General features: G+C 40.6%; 1 protein-coding gene across 1 annotated transcript in view; it reads right to left on the bottom strand.

The window, feature by feature from the left end:
- SPTLC1 (serine palmitoyltransferase long chain base subunit 1) overlaps positions 1 to 25,202 on the bottom strand; it is a 54,438-nt gene extending 29,236 nt beyond the window's left edge. Inside the window, exons 1-6 of the mRNA XM_068551929.1 lie at positions 25,100 to 25,202; positions 22,302 to 22,409; positions 19,228 to 19,322; positions 11,987 to 12,080; positions 11,343 to 11,415; positions 2,738 to 2,870 (exon numbers count right to left, since the gene is read on the bottom strand). Of these exons, the coding sequence (XP_068408030.1) occupies positions 2,738 to 2,870; positions 11,343 to 11,415; positions 11,987 to 12,080; positions 19,228 to 19,322; positions 22,302 to 22,409; positions 25,100 to 25,156 (560 nt within the window). The 5' untranslated portion in view covers positions 25,157 to 25,202. The remainder of the gene's footprint in view (positions 1 to 2,737; positions 2,871 to 11,342; positions 11,416 to 11,986; positions 12,081 to 19,227; positions 19,323 to 22,301; positions 22,410 to 25,099) is intronic.
- Between the last annotated feature and the right edge of the window lie 2,477 nt (positions 25,203 to 27,679).

Here is a 27,679-nt window from a genome sequence, read left to right as displayed (position 1 = left end):
GCTTCTCTTGTTGCAGAGCACGGGCCCCAGGCATGCGGGCTTCAGTAGTTGTGGCTCGCGGGCTCAGTAGTTGTAGCTCGCGGGCTCTAGAGCGCAGGCTCAGTAGTTGTGGCACACGGGCTTAGTTGCTCCGTGGCATGTGGGATCTTCCGGGACCAGGGCTCGAACCCGTGTCCCCTGCATTGGCAGGCGGATTCATAACCACTGCGCCAACAGGGAAGTCCCTGTACAACAATCTTGAAATCATGAGATTATAGAAATGGAGAACAGATTAGTGGTTGCCAGGGGCTACAGAGTGGGTAGGGTAGAAGGGATATGGGTGTGGCAACAAGAGGGATTATCTTGACTCTATCAATGTCAACATCCCGCTTTTCAAACTGTATTACAGTTTTGCAAGAGGTGACCATTGGGGAAGACTGGGTAAAGGGCACATAAAATCTCTGTATTATTTCTTACAAGTGTATGTGAATCCACAATTATCTCAATATAAAACATTTCATTAGAAAAGGGTACACAAAGTAATATAAAGACAGAGTGACAAAGACAGACTTACGTATATAAACAACCATTGTTCTGAGACCTACTGGCAAAGCATTATCACTGTTTACTACAAAAGAAAGAAAATAAAACATCGAACATATTGTCTATGCCTAATGAAATTATCAAAAACAATTTATCAAATAATTTACTAAACACCATTTTTACCTCTAGTGTTCCTACTTTCAAATGAATTTCAGGTGGAATATTTAAAATTATGTATAAGGGAATAATTAAGTTGTCTAGTGACTCATTAGAAACTGAAATTCTAAGACACCAGGCATAAGATTTGAAAGTGAGTTTAGACTAGGTTTCCTAGCAGTGAAAACCAAAAGGACAATATAGTATTTATTATCTGACAAAGGAAGCATACAAGTTCAACTGTAACTGTAAACTTCTTCTGGACTTTAAACTCAAAAAGGAATTTATGGTGGGGGCTTGTATAAAGCGATATTGGCTGACACTGTATTGTAGTTGTCTGCAACTATGCTTTATTAAAAACCTAGAATCACTGTTTAAATCACTGGCTCTCAAATTTGTGATGAGTCTTTATTATTATTGATTTTTTAAACTATGTGCAAGAAATTAATAGAAACATTCATTTTCATGGTCACATTGGGAAACAATTCTACTCAGGCCCAGGCCATGTGCTGGTGTGCTCCCAGGTAACTGTCACAGGGCTGTGGGGAAGAATGGGACACAAGCGCGCTGAAAACCCCCAGGAAGAGCCAGCCCTGCAGTGTGTGCTTGAGCTTGTTGCACTACAGGTGCTCTGACAGTGAGTGAGAAGCAGCAGGATGGTACAGGGACTGAGGTGAGCCGGGCTCTGAAGTCCAGTCACTTGGACCCCTCTTTTGAGCTCCAGCCTCCATTCATTCTCTTACTGAAGGTATTTACTGAGCACCACTAAATGGCACATGCTATCCTAGGCAATGGGCTGGTATGAACTGTTGAAAGTGGTGTAAAAGAGTACAGTGAGCGTGAGGCAAGCTGAGCCAAGAGCAGACGGTGCGGGCGCACATGAGCACACACGCACACACCTGCATATGTAAGTTAAGGGAGGCTTGAGAAACAGTGATTTTGACAGGCACGTAAATGCCCGCATGGTCATGGATTCACAAGGATACCAAACTCCTCTGGCTGTAAAATTTTCTCCACATGCAGCAAGGGGTCTTGACCTGGTCTGAGAGCTTGGGGAAGGCTTTCCTGCAGAGGTGGTATGTGTGCAGGACGAGCAGGAATTAAGTAGGAGATGAGAGGAGGAACAGCGTTCTAGGCGTAGGGACTTAGGGTCTTAGCACGTGCAAAGGCCTTGAGGGGAAACTAGCATATAAGGCTGGTAAGGCTACACAGCATGACCACCTAAGGGGAAATGGTAGAAAATGGGCCTAAAACAGTAGTCTAGAATGTACAAGATCGTAATAAGAACTTGGATATTTATTTTAGGAACAATGGAAGCTCTTAAATGGAGTGTCTGGCTATGGTGTCAAAAAGGAAAAGAGGAAACAAAAGTCACTCTGAGACCTAAATTAAGAGAGTCATTTAATAGTCCACTCAAAAGATAACAGAGGCTCGGGCTAGTGGCAGGTGCTCCTGACGGGTATAACCAGCTGCCTGGGCTATGCCAGCCTTCACTCTACTCCTCTCTGCTCTTCCCCTCCACAGTAAAAAGCAACACCATACATTTAGTGCACATGTATGCAAGTGTGTAATTTGTTCCTGGAAAGTTAAGGAAGTCTGCAACTCATGACTTCTATATTCTTAACAAGCCATGAAGCAAGATCAGCAGAGACCAAGAGTTGCAGCGAGGGTACTGAGAAGTGGAGTGACTTTATCAGGTAGTATGAGTGGCTATGTGGGCTACGACCATGGACTCACAAGGACACCACACTGTCACAGAGCTGCACAGGGAAAACAGAGGGCTGGTCCCCTCCTACATAAGTTTGGCCTTCTCAACATCAATAAATAAAATCATAATGGCAGATAATAAAGTACCGACACCTTAAGGCATCCTTCCAGTGGAGGTCTCACTAATTCCGCAGAACTACTTGGCTGGGTGACTATATATTTCTTTAAAAATGAAAAAAAAAAAAAATCAATATTATTTTAGGCAGATGACCTCTAACAAAGGAATTCTCTAGGAGGGCCAATATTATTTCCAAAGGAATTCTGATAAGAAATGTCAGTAAAGATTACTTACACAAACACAATGTCCCCTCTCTTAGAGTAAGCAGGAATAGCACTGGCTATGGTGGCAAATCCATATGAGTATATAATGGCTTCTTCTGTCTTCATAAATTTTGCCAGGCGGTCTTCCAAATCCAAGTGCACATCTAGTTCAAGAGTAAAAAGTTAAATGGTTAAACTGTCTCATAATTCTTTTTCTTTGACTAAAGAATAAATAAAATAACATAAGCAGTTTAGTTATTAATACTGTCACCTTGTGGTCAAAATGTAATTGTTCTTAAGTTACAAGTCATACAATATCTACTAAGATAATTCTGGGCCAAAACTGTTTCTATACTCTGTGAGCTGAATCAGCTACTCATTTGTCTATAAACATGTGACTGGGACAGCTCTGACTCTAGGTTTTGCTTTTATATCACTCTAGCAATAAGAATTCAAGGTCCAGTGACCTTGCCTGCTTTAACTTCCCTCAACCAACAATGCCAAGACTTTACCAATGTACGACATTAACTTATTAACGCCGTTTTGCATTTTAGTAGAAGTGACCAAACCAGGCATTAAGACAACTGTCAACCAGCTTTTAAAAGGAAAAGAAAGAAAAAAGAAAAGTAGTTAAGTTAAAAAGAACCCCACATACTCTGCATCAAGAGATAGGAACTTTTTCAGTTGTGGTGGTCACTCCTCTAACAGTTTGTGTCAGCACTTAGTTGTGGCACCTGCCATCACTCTGCAGTACTGAGTTTCTGTCTAAATTTCTTTTTAAGTGTACTGGTGAATTCAAACGTATAGTACAAAGAGAAATATGGTCCTTTTATGGAAGCAGCTTAAGAAGAATGTTGATGTAATTATAGGGATAAACTGTAATTATTAAACTGGTATTTTTTTTTCTCTCTTACATCATCGTTCCATATAGCCTTTCACCTTTCCAGGCTAAGCCATGAGGCTTCACACCCTGGGATGGAGGGACCAGCGATGTCTAAAATAAATAGTGTACCAGCTGGCTGTGAACTGGAAAACTTCCAAGTGTCTTAAAATGAGGCAGAGAAAATTTTTTTAAACTTTCTTTAGCTCTTTTAACTACAGCAGGACCCAAGTCTGGAGAACAAGATCAGAGTTTTACCACATGCTCTGCGCAAAGAGAACTCAGAAGTTGATACAGGAAGGATGCAGCCAGGCCCCTCCAGCCTTGGAGCTTCATGGGAGAAACGAGGAACTCTGAGGCGTAAAGGCAGACTTTCAGAGCCGTGGCATGTCCACTGAGGGGAACTCAGAAGTGTAGGCAGTGGCAGGGGGACCCAGACGTTCCCCAGTGAGGGGCGGTGGAGAGGGCTGATGGCCCGGCAGACCCCTCCGGCTCAGATGTCGAGGACCTGTGGCTGGGAGCCTCGCTCCAGGAGACCCCTTCAGCATCAGCCTTCCCTCCAAGTATGCCCCTCCCTACCAGAGACATTCCTGGTGAGAAGGGGGAGAGGGAAAAGACCTGCAGGACTGAGATATACAAAAGAAACAACTTAACCCAGCTGGATACAAGGCTGGACACTGAGTGGACTAAATATTTCCAACAGAGACCTGGTTAGCTGTTAAGTGTGAGATTTCCACCAACTTCCAGGGAGGAACAAGTGAGTAAGGTCAGCTCAGCAACAGGAATAAACAACTTTTCAGAACATTTGAATAAAGTGTCTAAAATCTGTAAACCCACTCACTGATTTATCAGAGGCAAGTTAATCTTACTGTGATGCTTTTTAACTAGTAAAAGACAAGATTAAGAATTATAAAAGATACAACTTCACAAAGGACTAAATTTTAATAAGTAGTTAAATGAGGGCTGTCCAACAATCTCATTCAATTGTTAATCAAACATTTAGTAAGTATCACATAAAAATACTCTGATAAGCACTGGATCAAAGAGAAATATAGGGTTTCTGCCACTTGACAAAGTGAGACAGCTAAGAGAAGCATCTGGCAGCTGTCAATGGAGAACTCGGAGCCCAGAGGGCAGATACAAGGTTAAGCTGTGCCTTCACTCCCCTGGTCTGAAGCACCTGGGTCCCTTCTACACTCAGAACTACAACACATTCACAGTGACTTCTGACTAAAGGCACAGAGGTCCCTCGATTGTGAACCAAAGGCTGCTGGGGTGGGCGCCAGCTATTGAGTGAGAGATGAGAAGACACAGAGGGTCCGAACTAAACCTCAATTTGATGGCAAGAGAGGTATAGTGAGGAATTAGAAAATTTAGCAGCAATATCCAAATAATAAAATAAATTGAAGACCACTTCATTTGTAGACTTCTTAAAGGATAATATAGAATTGTGAAAATGAACTATTTATCCCATTCCAATTTATCCCATCAAGTAATGATAAACAACTAGGCATGCTTCTTCCCATTTATAAGTTAAAATGTATACCAACATAGTTTATTACATAAAAAACACATGAAATACCATTTGACTTCCATTACCAATCAGGTAGTCATTTTTATAGAAGTGACACTTTCATTAGAGCAACAGTAAATAAATACGAGATTTCACAGTAACGTGTAGAAGAATGCATCCCGGTTGATCAAAATGGCACCAAAAGAGTGCTTAGCTCTTCAAGCATCAAATCTGTGACATCAACACCCCCAAGTCTGAAGACTCGATCCTGCTCCTGACTGCCCGCCCTTCCACGAGATATGCCGCCAGGGAAGTGTTGCAGGCAAAGTCTGGCGAGAACGAGGAAAGCAGCAAAGCACCAGAGAACCAGCTACGTCCATGCAGCTGAGCACGGGCATGTCTCAGGCATGTCTTCCTTTCCTCTTTGTTAGTGCTCTCTGAGCACCCTGCCCACAGATAGGTCCCCACCACTCTGCTGCCTCTCACTTCTGATGAGACAGGAGGGCAGGTCCCCCATAGGAGGCCTCCTTCAAATTACAATGCTGCCTCTGAACTGGGAATTATCTATCCCAAATCTCAACAATTTAGCTAGCAGATGGACAACCCAAGCCACAGTGAATTGCTCTCATTCAGTATCTCCATTTTAAAAAGAAAAAACATGCTATGGATACAGACAAACTGTTTTTGCCAACTACAAAAAAGAATTTTAAATCATTCTGTAGCTCTAAATGACTCTCTTCATTGATTAGCAATAAAACAGTAAAACAATCTTGGCTTTGTTTTAGGGCTTTAGAGTTAGCTACCCAGTTGATAAAAATTATGTTAGTATTCTCATTATACATACTCAGAGCCATTTTTATGTCATTGCCATAAAGTGGTAAGAAGAATCCCTCTACAGTAAATCAATGACTTACTGGTTCTTGCCTAGTCCCAAGAGTTTAAAAAAGATGGGCCTTTCCTCCTCCTATCTAAAGACACTGGGTTTTAGCTGATGTCAGCCTTGCAAAGCAGGTTTTGTGACAGGTAAACACGGACAGTTGCATAACTTCTTTTGATGTCTGATAGCTACTCTGCAAGGAAGAAACTCTTAACCCAAGGGCGGGGGAGGCAGCAAACAGAAAAACTACCAGGGCATGTTCTTTAACTTTGGATGCCTATCTTCTGTGTGTATGATCCACTTCAACAATTAGTGCCACAGATTTGCATGCGTCATTCTCTCACTCACTGTTAGGAACCAATATGGTAGGCAAGAGGCCACGGAGGAAGGTGACCAGAAAGCCTGTGTCTTCTCAGCACTTGCTGCCCTTTCTGGCACCTGCTCCCTCACCAGAACATAACAGATGGGAGGCAAGGCCAGGGCAGGATGCCCCACACCAAACACAAGGCCTGGCCATGGCAGTCATCACAGGGGGTTCAGATCTGGGCTCCCTCATTGCCAGGTGTGAACAATGGACAGGCCCAAAACTGCTCTGTGCCTCTCAGGTCCTTCCCCTGTCAAACGGTTAACAGTTCTACCTGCCTCAAAGGATTGTTAGGAGAACCGCAAGAGAATGCTTATAAAACACTCAGAACAATGTCTGGCATCGAAAAAGCAACATGCTGGTGTTTGTTCAATTAACTCAATATTTGTAGAATAAAAAAAAAGTAATCTTTTAGAAGGAAAAAAGGTACGCTATCTGCTAATTAAGTTATCCAAATCCTGGATATTTAAGGACTATCTTATATTAAAGCCACTTGTTCAAGTTCCTATTTATCAGAATAAAAGGAGGTATTATGGCCTTCTTGATTGTTTTTCAGAGGAAAGACTATGAAATACCCAACTTTAGAACAGTTTAAAAACAACCAACTATATTTTCTCTTAAAATCTCCATATGTTTGTGTTACATACTTTTTTTTAAATCCCTTGAGACTTGGACAATTTTCTTAAAAGTACAAATATCACCTATGTACTCATTAGAACATTAAAAACAGTGCTGAATGTTTTCCAGAATGTTTTCACATACGGTATCTTATGTGATTCTTACCAAAATGTTCTAAGTTGTGCAACTAAGATCATTCCCTGCCTACACTGCAAAAACTACAATTCCATGACTGGTAGGAAGAAGCGGCAGATCTAGGAATTTTATGACCAAATGCCCTTCCTACTAAAACATGCAGTCATGGTCCTACAACAGAGAGAAAATATTTTTTAAAATAAACAAATGAACAATTGTTTACTATTGGCTCTAGAACACAATTACATGCCACTATCTCTCACCATGAAACTCTGCCACTAATTGTTTTTGATTTAGTTTAAGACCAAAGAGTCAAGTAGGCATCATGTATGCAAAGCAGATCCCAGGCACAGGGATAAACCACATGTAAATGAGATCTGAATGCATTACAAACAAAACAATCAGAGAGGTTCAACAAGAGAAACTATCAAAGTGCATAGGGGCCCCATTAGCCTTAGAGGAAAGGGAGGCTCCACAACCTGATAAAATCACTTGACTGATTCTAAACTACACATTAAAACAATAAGATGAGAAGGTGGAAAACTTCGGATCCACACAGTCCTCACAAGACTATTTTAGGAACCTGCTGGGCCTTCAGGAGGCAGGAGAACATTTAGCCTAAGAAACTAGAAGAATTTTAATTCAACTGTCAATTTTCTTTTTCTGTGTTAATCATCTAGTATCATCTAATATGTTACTATGAAATAATAAACAGAAAATGTTTTAATAAGGAAATTTACTTTTCCAATAAGTGATTTTCATTCACTATCTGAAAAGTTGAGAAAAGAGCTAAAAGAGGGATCATTTTCATCACTGAAAACAGATGCCTGAGTGATATTAGTACTTCCAGGAAAAGAAAAAGCCAAAATCAAAAGCAACCTTTTGGTGGGCCTGGGAAAGAGACCCTAGCCTCACATGTAAGCTACTAAAATGAGAGGAAAGGGAAGTTCACTTCTGCTTTAATGCTCAGTACAAAGGGCAAATGTACCCTAAATATTCAGAATAATTTAATTATAGAGGGTATTTTATTTTTTTTATTTTTAAAATAAATTTATTTATTTATTTTTGGCTGCGTTGGGTCTTCGTTGCTGTGCGCAGGCTTTATCTAGTTGTGGCGAGTGGGGGCTACTCTTTGCTGCAGAGCACAGGCTCTAGGCATGCGGGCTTCAGTAGCTGTGGTGCACGGGCTTCAGTAGTCATGGCACACAGGCTTAGTTGCTCCGTGGCATGTGGGATCTTCCTGGACCAGGGCTCGAACCTGTGTCCCCTGCATTGGCAGGCGGATTCTTAACCACTGCGCCACCAGGGAAGTCCCAAGGGTATTTTAGAGATTTAAAATATAGCCTTAGCTGACCTCAAGTAGCTTCTTGAACTTATCTAACACTGACATTTCAAGGTAATTTAACACAACTACAGTAATTTAAGTGATTAGTTCCAGAATAAGGAAAAACACAGAAAATACCCTGTTGGAAAACCAAGTAAAAATACATACGATATACACATAAAGAAAGGAAAAAAGATGATAAGCAAGCATGGGCAACTGCTGAAAAGGAACAAAACAAGTTTACAGGAAGGACAATGTACTCAAAAAACAATACACATTACTCCAAGCTGTAGGTTTGGTGTCTTATTACAAAACCATCACACCGCCAATTAACCTTCAACCTTTGTCCAGATACCACAGTCTGTTTGAACCTTCAACTACATTAGGATAAGGATGACACAGTGACCAATAATGTAGTTCAGAGTAGCTAATACACAATTACGTGTTCATTATATTGACTCTGGTGGCCCATTCAGACACTTGAAAGATGAAATCCAATTTAAATTTAAAACGCACTTGAACAGCACACCACATGTATGTGGTATGCTACCATTTTTGTAAAACGGGGGGGAAAATGTATGGAAGTGGTTTGCACACACTGAAAAAATCCTGGAAGAATGAACAAGAAACTACTGATAGCAGCTGGCTTTTTTGGGGGTGGAACGGCAGTGGGGAGAAGACTTCACTATCTCTTTAAATCTTTGAGGTTTATATCATGGATTGAATTATTCCATCAAGAAAATTAATTTAGGATGGATCAAGAGGGTTTTATGAAAAGTGAAATAAGTTGGACAGAGAAAGACAAATAGCATATGATCTCACTAATATGTGGAATCTAAAAAACAAAACAAACAAAATAAAACAAAATGAAAACAGACTCATAGATACACAGAACAAAGGGGTGGTTGCCAGAGGGAAAGGGGATCAGGGGTGGGGAAAATTAGGTGTAGGGGATTAAGAGGTACAAAGCTCCAGTTATAAAATAAATAAGCAATGGTGATGTAACATACAGCATAAGGAATATGGCCAAAAATATTGTAATAACTTTGGGGACAGACAGTTACTAGACTTACCATGGTGATCATTTCATAATGTATGCATGTCAAATCACTATATAGTATACCTGAAACTAACATAATATTGTATGTCAACTATATTTAAATTAAAAAATTTTTTAATCATTAATTTAACGACCCCCCCCAAGTTTAGAGGCACACAGCATCCTATTACACATATTTCAGGTGATCCAAATGAAAAATTGACTGGGCAATTAAAACAACATATTTCCATAGCTCTGGGAAAACTGGTCTTGAAGATTTGAAACTTTTTTTCCACTAAATTCAGCAATGAATCTCTTATCGGTCTTCTCAGATTTAACTCCCGAGCAAGAGCCAAGGCCACACATGCAAATAAAATCTACTAGAAAGAGAGACTTTTAAGAAAAAATTTCTTTACCCCGCAAGCAGATCATGGAAAGAAAGCCTTGTTGATCAGATTACAACAAACAACCCTGTAAAAAAAATGCCTTTTCTAGTTTTCTAATTCTTATGAAGGAAATAATACCCTACCAATAAAAAGCAGGCAAACAAATCATGTTTGCACTAGGCTAGAGGAAAGAGGGAGCCTCTGATCTGAGCTCTTTTAAGTCTTTGATCTTGCCATTAATATTGCAAATCAGAATACTTATTTTCTAGTTTTAGGGCTGCAATTAATTAGCTATGTGACCATGAGGAAGTCACTTAACCTCTCTGAGCTTTCTATTCTTCTGAATAGCTGGGATGCTGGAATACAAGATTTTAAAGATCCTTTCCAGCTGTAGGATTCTTGGACACCAACTCCCATCATCTGTTTCCAATAAAAATAATTTAACCACTAAATTAGCTAAGGCATAAAGAAAGGTGCTCCCTTAAATAAAAACATCTTAACTGTTAAAGTGAAAAAAACAAAGACCCAGAAATGAAAATGAGTAGAGAAGACAAAAGAGACTTCCCTGGCCCCATTGTCCCTACCCTCTGACATTTTGTAAACCAGAATGTTATTTCCAGTAATACACTCATTTGGAAAATTATTTAACAACATTTTTGAAATTTTCAGAAGCAAAGAACAATACACATTTAATAAAAAACCACCATAAAATTCCAGGGTCTTCTTTGATGACTCTGATTTAGGGAGTTCATAGTGTTTGAAATCACACTCTCATGCTAATATGTAGTTAGCCCATCTCCAGGTCATTCACACACAAGGAAATCAATGATCCTTTGTCCTCATTCCAGAAAGAAAAGGGCTACACAGTGTATGACCTGCCCCATCCCCCAAATCCGTTCTCACTTTCCTCCCGGCACGTGGTGGCCGCCCAGCTAGAGCAACTTTCCAGTCCCTCTGCTGGGAGACGTGACCTGGGTTATGTTCTCACCAACAGAATGTGGGCAGAATGATGAGCAACCCCACCCGCCCACCTGAACAGGTACCAATGCCCTGCACGCCTGCTCCCCCATACTCATCACCTGGCTTCGGCCACACAGACAAAGATGGTGCCCTCAGGCCTAGAGCAACGAGACAGGGAAAATCTGGGTTCCTGCACGACTACCAAGAGCAGAGCCACTCACAGCCGGACGCCTCCCCTTACAACTGTCATGCCCGGCAGAAACAGTTTCCTCACACCACTGTCTCCTGGGGCAAATGCAACAAGAGCTCGGGCTTCGCCCTACTGAGACAGTGTGCCTTAGGTACCCATGGCTCTTCTCCACAGGGACAGTCAGCCCCAGACCAGTGCATCTCCTACCAATGACCTCAAACGCAAAATCTAGAAAGTTCGCCAGCTTATTACCACAACTCATTAAGGATACCTTTTCCAAGGAGTTCTGAAATCAAACTGAATCTTAATTCTTGAAAGCAGTAGTCTGAAAAATATGACAGAAAACATACCAAATGTGCCATAAAATCCTCTAGGTCCACAAGTTCCCACACCATACTTCTTTAGAGATGCCAAAGCTGCTGCCTTTGTGAAAGTAAAAAAAAAAAATTAGACTGTAATAATATATCTTTAACAGTTTAAAAATGACATTTCCTATTCTTTAACCCACATAGCTCCCCAGTACCCTGGCTTTTCCTTTCTTAGTACTAAGACAATTCTAACAGGATATAAAGAAAAGAGGGATGGGAAGACTTAGGTATACGACTTAAAACATGGAAAAGTTATATTAGCTTGATCATTAAAACCTGGTTAACTCAATGCATTCGCACTTTCTGGCATTTGTGGGCATAGGTCTTTCCTCAAAAAATGTTTACTGGCCCACAATCCCAACAGGAGATGAAGCAATTTCCTAGATGCATCTCCAACTATTACCTGGGTCTGGTTCATGTAGTTCTCTGGTTGTCACCCAACACTAAGCCACATTAGGACACCCTTGCCTCCCTTTGTTGAAAACTAGGTTACAGCTCTGTCACTAAAGAGTAAAGAGTAAGTACTTACACAGCCCTTTCTGATATTCTGCATTTGTCTCTTATTTTATGTCCAGATGCTTATGTCAGTCATGTTATCTGTCCACTTCAGCATATGTGCTACTTACCTTGAGCCTAGGGTTATCCAACAATCCAAGAAAATTGAATGAGGCAAAGTTTATACATTCTTTTCCATTCACCACAATGTTATGGCTTGGAGGGCTGGGGAAAGAGACAAGAGTGGTATACTTCAGCAGTCATTCTTGTTACAGGACACACATTATCAGCTGTCCAGAAGAGGGAAGGCGACAGGACACACAAGTGTTGCCATTCTACTCTGTTTGCATTCTAGCCTCCTATCTCTCTTTTTATTCTTAAAAAGTAAAATTAGACAATAGTATATTAAAAATCAGATACTCAGTCATTAATTCTACTCTTAATAGGTCACCCTGTACTACTTAAATAAAAAAAAGTGAGCTAGAATTCCAAGATGAATAGATTAATGGCACACCGTTGCTTTAGTTTTAAAACTCACTTAAGAAAGAAGTTGCTAAATAAAGTACCTGGAATGAGACAAACAGGGAGGAAACATAAAAAGATCAAGATCAAAGGTATGAAGAGGCAGAGCAAGCAACAATCTTACAGTTAAGTGGTTTAAAAATACATGTTACTAGGACTTCCCCGGTGGTCCAGTGGGTAAGACTCTGCGTTCGCAATGCAGGGGGCCTGGGTTTGATCCCTGGTGGGGAACTAGATCACGCATGCACGCTGCAACTAAGAAGTCTGCATGCAGCAACTAAGAAGTCCGCATGCAGCAACTAAGACCCGGCGTAGCCAAAATAAATAAATAAATAAAAATAAATAAATATTAAAAAAAAAATTACATGTTACCTACAGGAAGCCACCAAAAGAATAAGTAAGCGCTGTTCCCAATTTCTAAAGTTAATGCTGGAATACCATTTAAAAGGAATCCCCCTCATCCAAAAAGGGGGGAAAATAGAGTGGCCAGTTGCATAGGAGAAGCATGGATTGAGTTCAGCTGAGACAAGAGATGGGCTCTTGAGGAGACAACCTATTATGTCCTCTGCTGACAAATACTCTAGCTTTAAGTCATGCTTCAAAAACACTGGCCAAACTATGGGACATGAGCTATTAAAGGGTTGTGAGATCAATTTACTTAGTCACAGCCAGCCTATTTCACCTAAAGTAAGCCATAAGAATAGAACGGAATGGAAATGCACCAACAGGGCCAGGGAAAGGACGGTGGCACGGAACTGTTCTACACATGCATTGCTCGGTGCACTGGGCTGCTCTGTAAAATGCACTGTGGTCAGAAAAGACGGGGAAACACCACTCTCACTGGTATGTTTTAACAGAACTGGTTTTCTATGAGAAAAATAACGAAAGATGCTGGGAAACCAGGGAAGGAAAAGAATGACTACTTGAAGTAAATTCACAAAAGCAGATGAACTCATACAAGACTCGGTGAAAAGAACATGGTTGTGGAGTCAGGCAGATCCCGTCAGTATTATGGCTACTGACCACTTCAGAAACTCAGGGATGTTACCTGGCCTGCATAAGCCTCAATTTCTTCATCTCTCAACTTGTCATTATAAGAGGTGTTCATTACATATTTTCTTCTTTTTTCCTATTGCTTCAAGAGCTTCTTCTCTTTCAAATAATCCACTGTTATTTAGTTTCCCACTTCCCAGGACTTCTTTAGTTTCATAAGTCCTCCCTGATGTGGAGGTGTTGGCACCCACAAAAAGATGAAAAAACAAAATATCCACATAGACAAGTCTGTACTAACAGTTGCTGCTGTGAAAGTTGAAGCCATTCTACAAAAACTGTGACACACAGAGAAATCAAACTATCAGGAATAAGTATACCCAAAGCCCCTGACCAGAGTCGATAAAGCTGCCAGCATGACGTAGGGATGTAGACATCTTGTTTCTGCCTAGCACATGGGGCGGGAAAGGAAAACAGTTTCCATGAGAAGTGGAAGGCTAACACCTGTGCCCCATGCAGGCTTGCAGCAGCAAGCCAGACAGGGCACTTAACACAGGAATACTGGAGCTGAAGACACTTCAAAGTTCCTCACAGAAGCAAATAAAACCGATACAGAAAGACATCTCCACAACAAGGCTTCAGAAGAGTCAAAGGAGGGAAAATAAAACCCTTCCCAGCCAAAACCCACAATCACACTATTAGTGAGAGTCAGTAATTACATAAGTGAACTTAGAAATAGGACAATGGTGCTTTACCAGAAAGGAACAAATACTACAGACCCCCATTAACAACAGGTTTGGCACTTGAGGGAGAAGAGACAACCGGACGAATGAAAGAATCCAGAACTCAAGAAAATTGTGTATACAGGAACACCTCAGAGATACTGCGGGGTCGGTTCCAGACCACCGCAATGAAGCAAGTATAGCAATCAAGAGAACCACATGAATTTTTTGGTTTCCCAGTGCATGTAAAAGTTATGTTTACTCCATACTGTAGTCTATTAAGTGTACAGCAGCATTATGTCTAAAAAACAATGTACACACCTTAATTAAAAAATAATTTATTGGGACTTCTCTGGTGGCGCAGTGGTTAAGAATGCACCTGCCGATGCAGAGGACACAGGTTTGATCCCTGGTCGGGGAAGATCCCACATGCCACAGAACAACTAAGCCCGTGCTCCACAACTACTGAGCCTGCACTCTAGAGCCTTCGAGCCACAACTACTGAGCCCACGCACCGCAACTACTGAAGCTGTACGCTCTAGGGCCCGTGTGCTGCAACTACTGAGCCCACGTGCTGCGACTACTGAAGCCTGCGCGCCTAGAGCCCTCAACAAGAGAAGCCACCACAGCAAGAAGCCTGTGCACCACAACGAAGAGTAGTCCCTACTTGCCACAACTAGAGAAAGCCCACGTGCACCAACGAAGGCCCAACGCAGCCAAAAATAAATAAATAAATAATAATTTATTGCATTGGGAGTGGCCAAGATGGCAGACTAGGAAGACCCTGAGCTCACCTCCTCCCATGGGCACACCAAAATTACAACTATTTACAGAGCAGCTATCAATAAGAATGACCTGAAGACTAGCAGACAAAATCTTCCACAACTAAAGATATAAAGAAGGAATCACAATGAGATGGGTAGGTGAGGTGCAGACATGGTATAGTCAAGACCGATACCCGCAGGTAGGTGATCCACAAATGGGAGAATAATTACAATTGCAGAAGCCCTTCCCAAGGAGTGAGGGGTCTGAGCCCGACAAGAGGTTCCCCAGCCTGGATGTCCTGCACCAGGAAGATGAACCCCCACAACATTTGCGTTTTTTTTTTAATTTATTATTTATTTACTTTTTAAATTTATTTTTGGCTGCACCGGGTCTTAGTTGAGGCATGCGGGATCTTCATTGAGGCATGCGGGATTTTTTGTTGTGGCACGTGGGCTTCTCTCTAGTTGTGGTGTGCAGGTTTTCTCTTCTCTAGTTGTGGCACGCAGGCTCTGGGGTGTGTGGGCTCTGTAGTTGTGGTGCAGGGGTTCCAGAGCGCATGGGCTCTGTAGTTGGCAGCACGTGGGCTCTCTAGTTGAGGCGCGTGGGCTCGGTGTAGTTGTGGTGCGTGGGCTTAGTTGCAACACTGCATGTGGGATCTTAGTTCCCTGACCAGAGATTGAACCCGGGTCCCCTGCACTGTAAGGTGGATTCGTACTGGACCACCAGGGAAGTCCCAAACATTTGGTTTTGAAGGTCAGTGGAGCTTCCTCTAGGGAGAGCCAGAGTGCTGTGGGAAACAGAGACTGCACACAAAATCTCAAACACTCCAGGACCCAGGGCAGAAGAAGTAATATGAAAGGAGCTACTATGAACTACTTCATGAACTACTTCTATGAACTACTTCATGCCAATGCACTTGAAAACGAAAGAAGAAATGAACAATTACTAAATGGCAGTAACAAAAACTTACTCAAAAAGGAAATATGAACAGCTTTAAAAACTCACTGAAGACATTAAATTCATGATTAAAAATCTATGCTCAACAGAACAAACACAAATAGTGTTGCCAGGAAAACTATAAGACTAATATACCTCTGATACCAAAGCTGGGCCAGCACAGTAAGGGAAAAGAAAAAGACTAAACTCATTTTTCAATACTGATGCTAAAAATACCAAATATTAGCAAAAAAAAAAAAAAAAATCCAACAATTAATAAAAATTAACCAAATAGTCACGCTTAAATAGGGTTTATCACTGAGTTGTAAGAGTTCTTTTTATATATTTAATATTTTGGATACTAGCCCCTTAACAAATATATGACTTGAAAATATTTTCTTCCATTTTGTGGGGTTTTGTATCATTTCTCTAGTAGTGGACTTTGAAGCACAAACGTTTTTAATTTTAATGAAGTCCAGTTTGTCTATTTTTTCTTTTGCTGCTTGTGCTTTTGTGTCATATCTAAAAATCTCTGGCCAATCCAAGATTATGAAGATTTACTCTTTTGTTTTCTTTCTTCTAAACTAAGAACTTATAGTTTTTGCTCTTAAATTTAAGCCCATGATTAATCTGAGCTAATTTTTACACATGGTGTGAGGTCAGGGTCCATCATCATTCTTTTACATGTGTATATCCCGTTGTCCCATCACAATCTGTTAAAAAGAGTATTCTTTCCCTACTGAATTGTCTCAGCATTCTGTTGAAAATCAATGGACCATAATTTAAGGTTGTCCACACATTTTTAAGAGTAAGACACTGAAATGCTAATTGCAAGCACTGTGTAAATGGGCTTGGCTTCTTTGTAAATGGTGGGCTTCACTCTATGATAATGAGACACAGACTTGTTTATTCATCTGTGGAGACCCCAAACTCAAAATTTTCTGTTTTTATTCTCTTGACTTTGAGTTTCACCAGAGAGGAATCCTCCAGTGAGGTGTATATGAGGATATAAATCTGGTTTCCAACTTTCTGAAAGCTGAGTTGGAGGAAACGGGATTAGCATCCCATTATTCATTATATACTTGCTTTCTGTTTTTAGAATGGCACCCGCCTCCTCACACATTCTTAGGACTTTCAATTTATATTTAGCCTTTCCGGAGAGTAAATCTCCCATCTTTCTGCAAGTCTACAGAGCTGAAATCTGGGGTGAGGATGAGTGGCATGGTTGCTTGCAATTTTTCTCATAAAAATTTATGTATATGCTTAATTAATGTAAAAAAAATCGATCAGTACAATTTAATATAGCAATGAATTAGAGGAGGAAAGTCACAACCATCTCAATAGATAAAAAAAAAATTTAATAAAATTTAACACTGACTTTAAAACTAACAAAAAGTTCCCTTAGCAAACTAGGAAGAGAAAGGAAGGCCTATAACACCATACAGGTTATCCCTTAAAAGCCATCCGGAACAGGATACAGAGGCCCTTGTTACCACTCCTATTCAACACTGCATGGTAGGTATCCTAGCAAATGCAATAACACAGAAACAAGAAGAAAATGATGCCTCATGACAGAGGTGAAAACTCTCTGGAACCCAGAGACAAAGCTATTAAAAGATATGCAATGTTAATTTCCTGGTTGTGATACTGTACTATAGTTAAGCAAGATGTTACCATTGGGGGAAACTGATGAAGGGTATATGAAATCTCTCTGTATTATTTCTTACAACTGCCTGTGAATCTACTATTATTTCCAAATAAAAAGTAGGGAAAAAAAGGTTAAGCAAAATCTTTATGAAGAACGTTATGTAACTTCTCTCAGAGACATAAAAGACCTAAGTATACAAGTGACACACAAGGTACGTGGTGAAGAGATTCAGTATTAGCAATATACCAATTCTCTCCAAATTAATCCATAAATTCAATGCATTACTAGTCACAAACCCAAACCCATTTTCTGGTCAAATCTGAGCAGCTAAACCTAAACTCATAGTGAAGAGTCAAGGATAGCCTAGACAATTGTGAAGAACAAGGAGGTGAAGGACTCACTCTAGTCAAGGCCTATTATTAAGCTGTGGTATAAGCGAGGTTCTGGCACAGGGAGAGATAAATATACCAAAAGAATAGAAATAAAGCCAGAAACAGATCCTTTATAAGGGAACTTGACATATGAAAGAAGGGAAATTTCCAATCAGTAGGTAAAAAATGGACTATTCAACTAATAATGTTGGGACAACTAACTGTCATACGGAAAACAGGCAAATTAGACCTTTGTGGTAGGAAGGATTTTATAACCATAACATTAATGATTGGTAAGTCTGATTTCAGGACAAGTAAAACTTTCATGAGACCAAAGAAATTCACGAAAGTGAAGAAGACAAGCCTCTCTCAGATCAGACCAGAAGTAGAAGGACATACTCAGGAGAATATCCTACAACATATTTTTAAATAGAATACTAAACACTTTCATGGCAACAGGCATGCTGTGGCAAAAGTATAAATATAAGCAAAGGAAAAACATCTACCAACTTCAAGATGGTGGTTATCTTGCCTGGGAGGCAAGAGTAAGTGATAGATGGGAAGGGATTTCTTTAGTGATACACTTGACCCCTGAACAACATGGGTTTGAACTGTGCAGGTCCACTTATACACAGATTTTTTTCAACAGTAGATACTACTGTACTACATGATCCACAGTTGGTTGAATCCATGGATGTAGAACCACATATCTGGAGGAACTGGGTATCTGGAGAGCTGACTCTAATTTATATGCAGGTTTTTGACTGCCCAGAGGGTCAGGGCCCCTAACCCCCATACTGTTCAAGGGTCAACTGCATTTCTAATGTTTTATTTCTTTTAAAAAATAGATTTAAAGTAAAGAGAGCAAAATGTTAATACCTATTACTTCTGGGTGGTAGATACATATGTGCCTGATATTTTCTGTATACTTAAATTTAAGAAATAAAAATAAAAATAAATAAAACACTGGAAGCCAGGAGGTAGGTAGCATAAGTGAGCTGAAGTTTCATAATTCATATTGTGAAAGTCAACAGGCACTGCCTATCATTAATCAATCAAGAAACAGTAGTGTAAGCATACTGCTAATATCTAGTTATGAAGGTAACCTTCAACAGATCTAAAATCAGAAACAATCCAGGTGGGAAAAAGTAGGAATGCTGTTTTTCATTTTCACTGTCTTCCCATTTGAAATATTACATGTGTGTATTACTTTAAAATATATGTATATATATATTTTTAAAAAGGGACAAACTCAGAAACCCAAATTGGAGACTATTAAAAAGCAGTTTCTGATCTCCAGAAATTTCTAAAAATCTTATTTCAGTTAAAAAAGGAATACTATATAAACCACTGTATACTTTGTTGAGTTTACCTACAGGAAACCAAATATAAGCCCTCGACTAGCAAAAACAATTTACCCTGAAACGATGTTGTAGTTGAGAGCAGGATGGTCTTTTGAGACAGGAGGAACAAGAGGTTCTGGTTGCCACTCTTCAATCAATTCTTCCTTTTCCTACAGGGGAAAAGCAGTTAAAATACAGTGCAGTGCTAATTACTGGACAGCAACTCTAGCAGTATCTAAGCTTTTCGTTGTAATGGAACCATCATAATGAACACAATGCTAGACACAGACGTCCAGCTGCTGTGCCTGGAAATGACACAGAATCGCTATTGAGTTTTGTGCACTTAACCCCTCACCTCTTTCCTTATCTCAGGCTAAAGGCTCTTTTTCCATGAAGCTTTGTGGCTGACTGGAAATTTCTTAAAAACTGTTATTTCTATGTTCAGGAGTTTTCACTGTGGGAAGTAGGAAGTATAACTGCTACTGATGATAAAACAAAAAGTCTATAACACAAAGGTGAGAGGCATGACTGCAGGTAAGGGAGCTCAGCCTCTACTGCAAGATATGACAGACAGCCATGCCTTAAGTTCTTACAGGCATGACTGTCACAGGAAGGGATCAACTAGACTACAAAGCACTGTTTCTACAAGCCATTGGCAAGGATTCAGAAGTAACTGAAATATACCAAAAGACTCTCTTATAATAATTATTGTAATAGGATTTAGTTGTTTGGAAATTTCTCATAAAAAACCACTTTATTCTTTTTACCTGTTATTTCATGCATTCCAAGTATTTTGACTATTTTGAGTTTCTTATCCTTTCTTGAACTAGAAAACAATGTAATTTTGAAAATGTAGTCTGGATGTACAGGATGAGATGAGGCACCTGATGAACATGACAGCCACAGCAATTCTTGCCTTACACAGGCCCACTCTCAATACTTCTATTTTCACACTCCTGTTAAATGCTTCTGTGCACTTTTCTCCTAATAGGCAATTCTAGGGCATGGCTAGGAGCATATTCACCTGATGCTCAGGCACTCAAAAATGCTGGCTGAGTAAATCAGCCAATAAATTCCTCATCTATTTCTGCCAAGGACTGCACAGAACAGCAGCCTGAACAAGCCTGAAGTATGTATCATGCATACTGTCCACTTGCTACCACAGAGACAGATTTGAGAATCAACTCAAGATTGCCTGGTATTCAAGAGTCTCTGCAGGGGACTTCCTTGGTGGTGCCGTGGTTAAGAATCTGCTTGCCAATGCAGGGGATATGGGTTCAAGCCCTGGTCCGGGAAGATTCCACATGCTGCAGAGCAACTAAGCCCGTGCACCACAACTACTGAGGCTGTACCCTATAGCGCGCGAGCCACAGCTACTGAGCCTGCCTGCCACAACTACTGAAGCCCGCACACCTAGAGCCCGTGCTCCGCAACAACGGAAGCCACCATAATGAGAAGCCTGCGCACCTCAACGGAGAGTAGCCCCCGCTCGCTGCAACTAGAGCAAGCCCACGCGCAGCAACGAAGACCCAACGCAGCCAAAAATAAAATAAATAAATTAATTAATAATAAAAAAAGAGACTCTGCAGACCTATAAAACTGAGAAGGGCATTTCTTCTTTGCTGCCATAAGTTAAGCTTTAGAAACACTCATATAGTTTTTTTTTCTTCCACAGCTTTTAGGGTAAGATGTCAGTGATTACTGAATCTTGCTCTAGGTAAGTTCTGCTTTTAGAGGGTTATCCTAAAATTATGTTTCAGTATCCTTCTTTTAAAATGCATATTTGTGTGGATTGACTTGTTTAAACTTAAACTAAGAATATTAGGAATGATCAACCCCTTAAAAAGCTGGGCTAGAAATCTATTCCATGGCCTCATAATCATTCACGTGGAGTTCCTAAATACCAAGGGAAAAAAGTAGAGACAGGATTTCTGGCCCAGATAGCCCAATCTTACTGCAATACTATCAAAAGTGTGTTCTATGGCACACTTATCTCACAAGGTATTCATAAAAAAAAAGGCGGGGGTGGGGATCTATGGTCAAGTTTAGGGCAGTTCTCCAAACAGCAGTTCAAATATCCACTGTCATATTAAAGGTTACAAGAAATCATGCAATGAGACACCTCTTTAGTCTTCTTTACCCAGGTTTCCAAAACTTATTTGCCCTAAGAACCATTTGCTGCATATCCCTTATCCCCTAGGGGGGATACTGCCTGACCATCTCATGACAAATATGAATGATCAGGACAGCAGGGGCAGCCAGTGAAACCAGGGAAACAATTGCCACATTGCTGTAATTCCATTCCACTTGCACTTCCTTCTGTGAATGCTCCAGAAGAGAGCAGTGCTCCTTCATTGTGCAGCACTCAATGCTGCCTTGTGAACCAAAGTTTCAGGCATTTTTGTGGGAAAACATCTCTCACCGTCTCTGTATCCCTAAGTAGTATTCTGGCACATTGCTACAGAGGCTGGATAAGGAAACAATCCAAGCTACAGAAACCACACTGCAGTCAAAACTGCTCTTCCTCTCACACCTGGGGCACAGTTACTAAGCGTTCCTACCTGCGTGAGAAGGTAGGGGATTCCACAAACCCCTTGGTCCCTCATACTAACAGACTCGAAGTGGGCAGGACTGCAAGTCCTCTCGACACGTCTGCTTCCTAAGGTTTGCCTAGCTTGGGCTTGAGCTGGGTCCCTTACCATACAGAACACATCAAAATTTGATTTGGGGTGGGAAGGTGGAGAGCAGTGGGATGGGGAGGATTCTTTCTAACTCTGAATTTCCTTTATAAAGACCACAGGGAAAACTTTCATTCAGGCTTCAGAAATAGTGGTGCTTTTCCCGAGCAACTCATGTAATCTTTCTTGTATACGGACATTTGAAATGCAGCATGCATCCATGCTTCCCGTCCAGCATCTAGTACGTTCCCAGGCTGCTGTTTACTCCTAGCAAAGTATAAAGGCCTGTAACATGGTACTCCTTTGTGTATTCACTTTATCCCTGGCATCCCCGTATTTTGCTTACCCTGATTTCCTTACATTCCAGAAAATATTTTAACATTTATAGTTGAGCCACCACAAGTCCTTTTTTGAAAGATGTAGCAACTATAATCATACACCAAATAATAAAATAGAGATTTAACTTCTTACCTTGACTGTAAGATCAGATCGTTCTTGTAACTTGTAAGTTTTAGAGAAAAGAAGTCTGATTATCCAGAGTATTAAAATTCCTTCCAAAATAAGATGATAAGCAGGAGCCTAGGAGTCAGTCAAAAACAGAAGCAAAACAAGAAGGGAAATAAACATTTCCAAAACCTGCACATAAAATTTAATTCACTTGCATATACTGCTCCCATGACCTTTAACCTATTTATTACTTCTTAAAATTTACTTTCAAAGCGCACTTCATTTCTACTCATTCCTTTTCCCATTTCTAACAGAAGGCAATTTCTCCTACATGAAAAATCTCTAAAACTGCAGCGTTAGGGATAAAAACATCTTTAGGAATAAAATTAATTTTTAAAATTAAATCTGACACAGAATTCCAATAGTCAAACAATATCAACTATCAGATCCTTCAGGTAATTTATATTTTTACTGGTGGGAAATGACTGTAACAAACATTTCACAGCTTCACAAGCCTTCTACAACCCCCACATACCATGGATAAATTGAGAATTATTTGGACACCAGTTTCCATAATTCTCAAAGACTTTTGCACAACTTACTATATTTCCTGTATCCCCAATAGGCCTCTTTAAATTCTCCTTGGAACGTGGCAGAGAAAAAAAGACTTTATAAGTGCTTAAAGAAATAGCAGGTCTCTTTTCTACCACAGTTCCCCAAAAGTATGTAGTGTTTTCCATGTCAACATCCACAAAGGTACCTTAATGAAATTATCCACATCAGGTCTTCTTTTCAACTGAACATTTCCAGGATAAAAGCCAGGCTGACTTTTACGTCTTACACAACTAGATACAGTAAGTGCATATAAAAGATTCCAGGTATCAACTAAACCTCCATAAGTCAGTTATCGGGTGCTACATTCCAATAGGTTGTCATTGAAAAGTCATTTAAAAGAGGTATTTATGCAAGAGGGAAGAGATATGGGGATATATGTACATGTACAGCTGATTCACTTTGTTATAAAGCAGAAACCAACACACGATTGTAAAGCAATTATACTCCAATAAAGATGTTAAAAAAAAAAAGAGGTATTTAGAAACGTAAATACAAATTATTTTCAAACATTAGACAAAAAAAAGCAATGATGATTCACAATAGTTAAAAAAGTTCAGAAGCGGGGACCAGGGACACTGCTGACTATTTCATAAATAAACTTTCAGGTCATTGGACAAATAACTTTAAAACTACATACATGTTACATATGTATGGGTACACAGCAAGACTCCTCAAATTCTGCATACACTGTGCACAGAAATTAGAAGCAAAACCAGAAATCTAAGACTATTTTTAAAATTTGCTGATCCCTCCTGACTATAATTCATTTAAGAATGAGGACTCTACTAAAAAAATCCTTTTGGTTTTATCAATAATTGGATTATAGTTGACAAACATAAGTCCAAGTCACTAAACATTCCACTCCACAAAGAAATCCTAAGAAAAGTTGAAATGTCTACTGAATTAATAAAAATCACAAATGTGGCTTCTTTTCTTCCCTAGGAAATGTTACATCAAGGAGACCTTCTCTCAAGTCTCACTCATGGTCAATACCAGGGTATGAGAAGTTACATAGTCAAAGGGCAGTCTTCAAAAAGGCAGCAACAACATATAGTAGAAATTATTCATTTCTAAGAAAGAAATCTTAGATTTTAGTGGTTCTTCTTAGTCACTATAATCTATCTAAGGTTGGACATCACCTAAGCTCTATTTGCTCTCTTAACTGTTTTTTTTCAAAAAGTCCTGATGGGTTTTGCAATAATACATCTTGCATCATCACGCTTACCAGTAAACGCTATATTAAGTTTTAAGAAAATTATCAAAAGAAAACAGATTCACTTTAAGTGAATGTAAGCTCTGTAAGCACAGGGACTTCCACCTGTTCCCTCATTGCACTATTCCTAGCATCTAGATCTCTGCTGTCCAATACTGTAGTCACTAGCATCATTCAACTATTTAAATACACATCTAAATTAAATTAAATGAAAAATTCAGCCCCTCAGTTGCACTAGCCACGTTTCAAGTGCTTAACAGCCACATGTGGTTAGTGGGCTACTGTACTGAACAGCTCAGAGAACACGCAGAAAGTTCCATTGCACAGTGCATGGAAACTCACTAAATGTCAAATGAATGAACATTCTCCAAGACTGACATTTAAATTTCATATTATTTTACCTACTTGAAACAGCTGGCCTTTCAAAAAAGCTCCTAACTGGTCTTTCTTTAAATTTTTACTAAAATAATTTTATCTTTACAAGACAGAAGATGGGACGTAGGCGGGAAGAATGACAAACTATTTCACATACCTAAATCATTCGGCTTCCTTTTTAACCCCACGTCCCAACAAAAACAAAGTCCAACTTATTACAATTCTTTCCCCTATTCCCTGCTCCACAGTTCCGAGAACCTGTCTTCCCTGGGACCTCTCCAGACTGAGATTTTCCACTCTACTTTCATCACTCCGTTTTACCATCAGTCCCAACTCTTGTTTTTGACTAGCCTCTGTCCTGTATTCGGGCAGGACCTGGAGAGGGCTCCGCGCTCGCAGCAGCGCAATACGAGACCCCCGGCTCCGGCTCCCGCCCGTGCCTCCCTACATTCCGCCACTGGGAAATGTGTGCGCCTATGAGCCTTTCCAGCGAGGGACGCCGGGGGTCCGGGCGTAACCGGGCCAGGCCTGCCCAGGCCTCAGACCAAAAATCCACACAAAACGTCCCACCTCCCCAGGGCTGGGTGTGGTCGTGGACCCCTGGGGCCGCCAAGCTCACCTCGTAGAGCGCCTGTACCATCTCCACCAGCACCCACTGCTCCGCCACCGTCGCCATAGTTAGCCGCCAGGGTTTCCTTCCGGAAGGCGGGCCGCAGGCACGTCAGATATTGCGCGGCGCGGTCCAGTGACGTCTACACGCCCGGAAGGCGGGGCTGCCGTGAGTTGGGCCCCGCCTTCTCGCTCCTGCGTACTGGGCGGCCGGTGGCTGCGCTGGCTGAGGAAGGTTTCGGGGTGGAAGGTCAACTTGAGGTCTCGCTTGGGTGCGGGGAGGGGTGGGAAGCGGCAGGCTGGTCCCCGCAACAGATATTCACAACGTGGCCATTATGTGCCAGACCCTGTGATAGGCTCTCAGGATGGAGAGATTTAATAAATGGCCCTCGTGCTTGTTAGGCAGTTGGGTGCAGGGAGTTATTAATGCAATCGCAAACATATTCTTTACTTTTAAATTACATAAGTAATGCAGGAATGCATTATCGTAAAAAAAAATAGACAACTCTTATATAGCACTTACTGCGTATAAAGCCTAGCCTAAGGATTTGCAGGTATTAAGCCATATAGGAGTTTGGTGTGGAACCTTCAAGAGCCTCTGTATCCCAACGTGGTGTGCACACACACTTCGGTTGGATTTCTTAAATATAACCGGGAGCATAGGGACAATATTGTTCTACAATTGCTTTTCTTCCATTCTTTTTTTGGCTATAAATCTTGTGTTTTTAATCAACGAAGAAGCCTATTTATTGGAATAATTTGTTATGTGTATTTCTCTTTCCATTTTATTTAAACATTTTCCTATTGGTGAACACTTAGGTTTTTTCTACTTTTTCACCTATTACAAACAATGCTACAGTAAACATTGATGTGCCCTATTGTCTTTCTGTGCGTGTTGGGGTATATCTGACAAGTTTCCTCAAAGTCGAATTTTACTCAATATGCATGCTAATGTCGATAAATACTGCCATACTGCTCTCCAGAATGGCTCAACCAATTTTAAATGTTTGAAAGTGTATTCACACTCTATCTCATGATGGATATTATCAATCTTTTAAAATTTTTGGCCAATTGAATTTAATGGAGATAAAATGTCTCCACTGAATTTTACTTTCCATGCTGCTGGTTATTCATGGTTATTCTTATATGTTTATTGGCATTTGTAGTCCGTTTGTGAATCATCAATTCATATTCTTTGCCCAGTTTTCTATTAGTTATTTTTCACTTTCTAATGGATGTATGGAAGTTCTTTATGCATTCTGAATATCTTATATTTTCCTATTTCATATGTGACAATTATTTTTGCCCAATTTCTGTCTAGTTGTTTACATTGTCTTTTGTCATACCTATATTTTAATTTTTATGTAATGTGTCAGTCTGTTCCTTTATTGCCTGTGGGTTTGTATCTTGCTTAGAAAGACCATCTTCACCACACTTAGGTTTTCCTCCCATGCTTCAGTTTGTTGTTTATAGTTAGCTCTTTAATTATTCTGGAAATTATATTTTTGTATGATGAGAGGTATGGGCCTTTATTTTTTCCTAAAGGAATAACAATTTTTCTCAGTGCCATTTATTTGAGTAATCCTGATTTTCCCAAATTCTGTGAAATGGCACCAGCACTATGCACTGCACATGAAGTTGCCACTATGTACCCGATGGTGTTGGTGCCCTGGGATCCAGTACCATGCTTGCGCACGCTGCCTCGCCCAGGTGCATTCACTCCCAACAGCCAGCTCCTGCAATTTTCAGAGGCCTACCTTCAGGCTGCCAGAACCCATGTTTCCTACTCTCATGGAGAACTGGAAGGATCTGAGAACATGTTTTCTCAGGCAGCCCTTTACTGGGTGGGTGACTGATGGTTGCTGGGGTGTAAAATATTCGAGCTTCCTGGCCGCACAGAGCAAGACGATTCGAAGGGGTGAACCTCACCATCTCCTCTAGATTGAGTCAAGGGTACTGTGTGCAAATTCTTTGACACACCCATCAAGAGGTAGAGTCTATGTTCTCTTTGCTTGAATCTGGGTGTACCTTGTGACAACTTCTACAGTAGATTGCTGCTGCCATGTGGAGAGATCATGTGGGTACCTCATACACAGGAAAAGAGATGGCGAAGTGACCCCACCTGCTCCAGCCCCCTGCTGTTTGAGTCTTACCAGTCCAGGTGCCAGACATGTAAGGGAAGTTGCCTTCAAGATGACCCTGGCTCTAATCACCCTCTGGTTCAACCACCTGAGAGACTTTGAGTGAAAAATGTCTAGCTAAGCTCAGACAACCCCAAAATTTGTGAGCAAAACAAATGATTGTTATTGTCCTAAGCCACTGCTTTGGGATTGGTTGCTATGTAGAAGTTATCTGCTACAATAGATCACTGGAATGGGTACCCTGTGGAACCTTGCAGGCTTTTGCACTCTTGCATGGTCCCTGTATTATTTTCCTAAGGTTGCCATAACAAATTATCAGAAACTGGGTGGCTTGAAACAACAAAAATTTATTCTCTCACAGTTCTGGAGGCCAGAAGTCCAAAGTCAAGTTGTCGACAGGGCTGCACTCCCTCCAAAGACTCTGGGGGATAATCCTTCCTTGTCTCTTC

The sequence above is a fragment of the Eschrichtius robustus genome, chromosome 10 (assembly GCF_028021215.1).
Source record: "Eschrichtius robustus isolate mEscRob2 chromosome 10, mEscRob2.pri, whole genome shotgun sequence".
NCBI classification, from domain to species: domain Eukaryota; kingdom Metazoa; phylum Chordata; class Mammalia; order Artiodactyla; family Eschrichtiidae; genus Eschrichtius; species Eschrichtius robustus.
The sequence above is the reverse complement of the archived record's forward strand: the minus strand, read 5'-3'. Positions and strand labels throughout refer to the sequence as shown.